Source organism: Charadrius vociferus, unplaced genomic scaffold (assembly GCF_000708025.1).
Source record: "Charadrius vociferus isolate BGI_N301 unplaced genomic scaffold, ASM70802v2 scaffold110, whole genome shotgun sequence".
Taxonomy (NCBI): Eukaryota; Metazoa; Chordata; class Aves; order Charadriiformes; family Charadriidae; genus Charadrius; species Charadrius vociferus.
The window spans coordinates 2,555,261-2,562,596 of record NW_009646761.1 but is presented as its reverse complement, the minus strand read 5'-3'; the positions used below and the strand labels follow the sequence as shown (position 1 = coordinate 2,562,596).

The 7,336-nt window shown below is 53.4% G+C and overlaps 1 protein-coding gene across 1 annotated transcript; it reads left to right on the top strand.

The window, feature by feature from the left end:
* Positions 1 to 302: 302 nt before the first annotated feature.
* LOC104292581 (G-protein coupled receptor 183-like) lies at positions 303 to 1,361 on the top strand. The gene has a single exon (XM_009891988.1). It carries the CDS (start codon positions 303 to 305, stop codon positions 1,359 to 1,361), a length of 1,059 nt encoding a protein of 352 aa, XP_009890290.1.
* The last annotated feature ends 5,975 nt before the right edge of the window (positions 1,362 to 7,336 follow it).

Sequence of the window (7,336 nt, the reverse complement as noted above, 5' to 3'; positions counted from 1 at the left end):
CCTCCCCCGCCCCCCAAGTCCTTTCTGGTATTGATTGGACGTGCAAAAACACAAAAATAAGAGGAGTTGGTGACAAGAAGACGACAATGAGTCACAGCCTTTGTTGAGTCGCTCGCACCGAAATCACAAGAGATGCGTTTTTCCAAATGACTCGAGCTGTGTGCTGCCAGGGGGGTGGCAGGGAGCAGGGGACAGGCCTTTCACAGGCCCTATGGGTGCTGCTCCCGCTATCGATAAGCTGCAAGTTTCATGTCTGTTCTTATTCCAAGGGAGAGGGCGCGAGCTCGTGAGGCGCCGCGGAAATGGCTGTTGCGGAGGCCGTGTTCCCGCCCGCCAACCTCACCTCCAGCAACCAGAGCAGCTGCAACGTGCACAACCACCACTTCTCCGCCAAAGTCACCTTCTCCCTCTTCTACACCGCCCTGCTGCTGTTTGGCGCCTGCGGGAACATCCTGGCCCTCTGCATCACCTTCCAGCGCAGGAAAAAGAAACTCAACTCCACAGACCTCTACCTGGTGAACTTGGCCCTCTCTGATGCCCTCTTCACCCTGGCACTGCCGGGCAGGATCGCCTACTACATCTTGGAGTTTGACTGGCCCTTCGGGGACTGGTTTTGCCGGGCCACAGCCTTCATTTTCTACATGAACACCTACGTGGGCATCTACTTCATGACCTGCGTGAGTGTGGATCGCTACATCGCCGTGGTGCGCACCAGGCACCCCGGTAGAATCCGGAAGATGAGCCGTGCCAGGGGCGTCTGCATCCTCATCTGGTCCTTGGTGTTCCTGCAGACAGCGCCGCTGCTTCTGCGGCCCATGACACGGAGGATGGGGGACAAGCTGACGTGCATGGAATATTTCAACTTCGAGGAGATTCCCAAGCTGCCCTACCTGCTCCTGGGGGCCTGCGTGCTCGGCTTCTTCCTTCCCGTGGGCATCATCTTGGTGTGTTACGTGAGGATCAACCTCAAGCTCTGCCAGACGGCCAAAGAGAACCCACTGACGGTGAAGAACGGGCACCACCGCCGGGCCTTCACTGTCATCCTGGTGGTATTGCTGGCTGTCCTTCTCTGCTTCAGCCCCTACCACCTCAACATTGTCCAGTTCATGGTCAGGAAGATCCTTTACCAGCCATCCTGCCGCGAGCAGCAAGCCTTCAAGATGTCCCTGCAAGTCACCGTGGCATTCATGAACCTCAACTGCTGCATCGACCCCATCATCTACTTCTTCGCCTTCCGGGGCTACAAGCGGAGGCTGCTCCGCATCTTCAGGAACAGCGGCTCCATGGCCACCTCCTCCACTGCCAAGACCCCCTCCGAGAGCAACAGCAACAGCCAGCCGCCTGGCTCCGTCTCTGTCTAGTGGCACAACCTCCTCCCTTTCGCTCTGGCCTGCAGCTTATGGACCATCCCCGATGGCAGGAGCCGGAGCCGGGCTGCAGAGCAGGACCAGCAACTCCGACAGCCTTCATCGCTCCCCTGCCTGGAGCCGGGGCCTCTTGCAAAGCCAACCTGACCGGGACACAGCCCTGCCTGGCTCCGCAGTCCTGGCTCCGTGCTCCGCACTGCTGGACACGCCATCCCAGAGCGTGGAGGGGCCCGTTTTCATCCCAAGGCCAGAGAAGGCAGCTCGTGCAATCACTCTGGCTGGCAAATGCTGCTGGGGGTTTCCCAGCACCGCACCATGCCGGCCTCCCACACCTGTCCTGCATCCCTTGTGGGACCGGTGGTGGCTGTCGGTAACCACTATGGCTATCCCTGTCTTCCTGTCCCCATCCCCTGCACTGCCCCCACAGCGCTGGGGCAGCATCCCTGTGGGGCTGAGGGTGTCCGGCGCGGAGCGCACAGACTCAGGGCATTTAAGGAACTGGCTGGGATGCTACTTCCATGCAGAAGGTCACCTACAGCTCTTTCCCAGCACTGACAAACGCAGCTCCGCTCACCCCCCTGCCCAGCATCCTGCTCCTGCACCCAGGCGCCGCACGGGCCGGCGTGCAGTAAGCGCGGGGTGCACGGGGGTCACCGGAAAAGCTCTTCTTCAAGGGAGGAGAGTGAGGATGTGAATCTGCAGAGCTCCTGGGAGTGCTGCTGCCTGCGCCGGCCACTCGGGCCGCTGCTCCTTCCCCAGGGTGCCCTTCCTTGCAGCCGATGGCGCTGCGGTCATGCCGGGACCCGCCGCCGGGAAGGGGACGTCGGGGCTGGCCTGGCTCGCAGCTCGGCTGGAAGGCTGCAAACCCGCTCTGAGGGCTAAACCTTCCCATCCCTCCTTTACTTGAAGGGAGTGGAGGAAAGGGGACGAGGGGACAAAGACTGAGGGTGGCCTTACATGACCTTGACTGACCTTTGCTTGAACCCAGCACCCTGATGAGTCCGGGAGCATCGCTAAGGGCACGTTACGTGTGACGATCACCAGAGTGAGAGGAGGACCCCTGAGACCATCGGGTTCCCATCGACGTTTGAGCCCGTGCAATGAGGAGAAAGTTGGCAGGAGCGAGGACCTCCTCGGCTCTTTTCTGAAGTCACTGGGACTATGCTAAAAAAAACACACGTGGGATTTCCTGGGATGGCTGCTCTTACGTTTGAGGTCAGAAGGGACAGAGAAACACACAGAGACATGAAGAATAGAAAAAAGCAGCTTTATTTTGCCGAAAAGTATAACCGAAGAAGTTTCATGAACGGACACTTTTGATTCTTACAAATCATTCTTTAAGGTAATAACCTTTCTTTATGTCTAGAAAGTTAGTAATAGCGTCACATGCAGCCCTTTACTATTTAAATGCGCATGAACGAGCTTTTGGGTGATGATGGTTTTACTTATGGTACGGGTAACTGTAGCATCCTGAAGGCTGCCTAAGAGGGATGCCTAAAATAATTCAAGTGGGAAAGGGACTCCAGTAGGTCCTTTCAGGAGGTTATCTGAGCCCTCCTCAAAGCACGTCTAACCTCAGTGCTGACCTGAAGAGAGCCTGTGTCCTAAAAAGCATGTTACAGTGGACAAGGAGGAGCTGGTGTGCGATAATATTAGGATATAAATGGTGTGAATGCCCTACAGGAGCGTGGCCTGGCTGGCAGGTGCCGTACAGTTCTGGCGCACTGTTAATTTATCAAAGAAGCGTTGGCTGGAAGGGACTTCTCTGCATTGTCTCATCTGACAGCCTACTCAAAGCAGGACTGTGGCTGGCACGATGTCAGGCTGGCCGTGGCTTTGTCTAGCCCAGGCTTGGAAACTCCAGGCAAGGAGGTTCCCCCTGCCGAGGTGACCGTTCCCATGCTGCATCACCCTCCGGATGAAAACCTTTCCCCCACTCTCCAGTCTGAACCTCTCCATCCACAGCCGGTGGCTGCCGCCCCTAACATCACCCCCTCGTGCCAAGAAGAGCTTGGCTCTGCCATCTTTGTCACTCCGATTCCCGTACGACTGTGGCGGGGGCTGCCAGGAGACCCGCGGTACGGAGCCACAGGGCTCACTGAGCCTCCACCTGAACACTGGAGCACAGGTCTGCAGTGGTGGCCAACCCTCCTTCTCAAGACCAAGGCGCAGAGATGCTTTGCCAGGCTGGAGCCTACGGCAGAGGCAAAGGCAAACGTGTGACGAAGGCTTCTCAGGGAGAGACGGAGTATATACACAGCCACGCAAACATAAATGGGGGGGCTCGGCGCAGCCTCCGGGGTGCAGCTCTGCACAGAAGAGAGGGGCAACGCCGGTTCCCGCCGAAAGAGGGAGCTGAAACCTTTACTTGGGGTTAAAAATAACGCCCACGAATCTAAAAAAAAAAAAACCAACTAGATGCAGCTGGTGCTCCCCCCTCCACTACTCCCTCCCTGCATCTCCTGCCACGTAGGAACACGGAGCATTCGAGAAGGAGGATGGTTTTGAAGCATACGGCAAGCGCACGCCAGCGCGCTGGGATCCCCGACGGCTTTCCAGGTAGAGAGTTATTACTGCACAGTACACAGGTATTTCTTACTTCACCCTGGACTGCAGCCTATTGCCATACTGTCTTCTAAGAAGGGAAAATTGCATTTTTATCCAAGGGCAGCAAGTACATTTTTTACGGTCACACACTACTACTGTTCCTGTGTACAGACTATATACGTCTGTGGTGCCAACTGAGATTTCCTTAGCAAACTCCTGCTGTGTGACCCTTGTGGCTCAAAACCTCTTGCAAGACAAACCCCTCTAACACTGTGTATTTCAGGTTTCTCCTCAGCTTCTCCAAAAGGGTGATTAGCTCATGCACAGAATCACAGAATGGTCAGGGTCGGAAGGGACTTCTGGAGATCATCTAGTCCAGCCCCCCTGCCAGAGCAGGGTCACCTACAGCAGGTTGCACAGGACGGCGTCCGAGCGGGTTTGGACTGTCGCCAGGGTGGCAGCCTCCCCCACCTCTCTGTCCAGCCTCTTCCAGTGCTCTGCCACCCTCAAAGTAAAGAAGTCCCTCCTCATGTTTAGATGGAACTTCCTATGTTCAAGTTTGTGCCCGTTACCTCTTGTCCTATCACTGGGCACCACTGAAAAAAGACTGGTCCCAACCCCCTGATATTAAGTATTTACAAGCATTGATCAGATTCCCCCCCAGTCTTCTTTTCTCCAGACTAAAACCACCCAAGTCCCTCAGCCTTTCCTCACAAGAAAGAAAGAAATCACATGGAGTGCAGAAAGCGGGCAGAGTTTCTGCAGAGGACCTGCCCATCCAACAAACCAGATCTTGATGGCAAGTGAGGGCATGGAGCTCGAACAGCACCGCCTCATTCCCTTAGCAGTGGTTCCAAACTTCATGCTTTCAGCTAAAAGCATACATTTCCAGGAGAGCGTTGGGGGACAACAGCTCCTGGCTGCAGTTAGACATCACCAGTTGGTAAACTCCCTGCGCTGTACAACACACCTCTTCAGCCTGTGCTTGAAATTGTCCTCAGTTGAAGCTATTGCATGTCGCGACATCCATCTTTGTAAGACAGTAAAATATCGTCATGTAAAAATGCATGTATCTACTTAAAATAAAAGCTTCTCACTGCCAAGTAACAAGCTCCAGTGTGACTGGTCGGGCCAGGTGATGTGGGCAACTGTTTTCTCAGAGGAGCACGCGTGCCTCTCCCTGCCCCCCCCCCCAAAAGCAACACCAATGCTCAGAAGCGACGAGAGGTGAGCACAAGCTCTTCATCCACCTCCTTTACACAGGACACGTGTTTTCCCCAGGAAGGTAGTGTGCTCCCCTGGCACCATGGATGTTTATAAACATCTTCCCACCTTGCGTGGGAAGAGTGGTGGGACGTGTGGGGAGCTGCATCCTTTCTGGAGCGGGTCTCTGCTGTTGGGATGGGGTGCCAGGAGAAGAGTCAGGTTGGTAGGACTAACTGTGCTTTGAAAACCAGAAACATACGCTTTCTCGCATACTCTGGTGACTCCAGGATTTGCTGCACTGCCGAGTCACTTGGGATTACACTGTTTTCTTTCTCGCTTACATGTACCATCTCATGCAAAACTGACCAAATCAAATGGCAGGATTCCCCTATCAGACGCCCCTGGAAAAAGAGTGGCGTTTCAGTACAAGATTAGCCACAATGTTGCCTGTTTGCATTTCCTGCACAGAACCTCTCTGAATTCTTTCAAAACTGAACGAAGCACAACGTAACGTCCCGTCCCCCTCCTCTCATCTGGTCTTTTCTTTCTGCCCTCTGCAGTCTATCTTCTACTTTGCTCCTTTTCTATAAACCCTTTGTTCCACTTGGTTCCACCTCCCCAATCTCCCTCAAGTCCTCTCCTTTGCTAATCTCACATTTATGTTCCCGACTTATCTGCAGGCCAAATCCTGCTTTTGGTTCAGCCACAATCCTGGAATTTTTTAGCCGCTTTTAAAGTATGTATGTTCCTGCTTTCTCCAACACTACCATTCAGCTGTTCAACATCTTTGTCACGGACATGGACAGTGGGGTTGAGTGCACCCTCAGCAAGTTTGCCGATGATACCAAGCTGTTTGGTGAGGTAGACACGCTGGAGGGGAGGGATGCCATCCAGAGGGACCTGGACAGGCTGGAGAGGTGGGCCCAAGCCAACCTCATGCAGTTCAACAAGGCCAAGTGCAAGGTCCTACATCTGGGTCGGGGCAATCCCAAGCACAAATACAGGCTCAGCGGGTAATGGCTGGAGAGTGGCCCTGAGAAGAACCTGGGTGTGCTGATTGACCAGAAGCTCAACATGAGTCAGCAATGTGCGATCGCAGCCCAGAAGGCCAACTGTATCCTGGGCTGCATCAAAAGTGTGGCCAGCAGGTCAAGGGAGGTGATCCTGCCCCTCTACTCCACTCTTGTGAGACCCTACCTGGAGTACTGCGTCCAGGTCTGGAGTCCCCAACATAAGAAGGGCATGGACCTGTTGGAGAGTGTCCAGAGGAGAGCCACGAGGATGATACTAGGGCTGAAGGGGGCCTCCAGGAGAGCTGGGGAAGGACTTTTTACTAGGGCAGGTAGTGACAGGACGAGGGGGAATGGATATAAACTGGAAGAGGGCAGGTTTAGATTAAACATTGGGAAGAAGTTTTTCACTCCCAGGGTGGTAAGGCACTGGAACAGGTTGCCCAGAGAGGTTGTTGAGGCCCCATCCCTGGAGGTGTTCAAGGCCAGGCTGGACGTGGCCTTGGGCAACCTGGTCTAGTGGGAGGTGTCCCTGCCCATGGCAGGGGGGTTGGAACTCGATGATCTTCAAGGTCCTTTCCAATCTAAACCATGCTGTGATTCTATGATTCAGGTTTGCAGTCACCTTGAAACACACGTGAGCCCAGCTAACTTCTCGCTTCCTCTTAGAACTCTCCTTTGCAAAAAATCAAATGGCAGCAGCTGACCGACCCATTTGCTGAGATTCTCCCCAGTCGCACCCATTCATCACCAGGTGGTACTGTTCCTCCGCTCCCATCATCGGTTCCTTGTCTTAGATTTGGGTTGAAAACTATTGGTAGCACATACCCTCTTTGAGTTTCAATTAAGACTTTCTATGGTCAAAGCATCCTTTTATATATGGAAACAGGAGGAATGTAATCCTACCAAAAATCAAATGAAATCCAGTATGTTTTAAATAAGCACATATGTAGTAAAGTATGCATATATGTGTGCATATATAAACACATAAATGCTTGTGTGTTCATGTGACTCTCCTACTAAAACAGTATTTAGACTCATTTATATGAAATGCTAAGGATTATGGCTACCGAGTTAAAGACAGCTAATCTCATTTAGGCTTTTCTTGTGGAAGAACACACGCAAGAAATTAATTGCACTCATGTATCAAGAATCCCCATTGGTTGAAACCGATAGCGTGCATTTATTTATCCTCAAACAGATGCA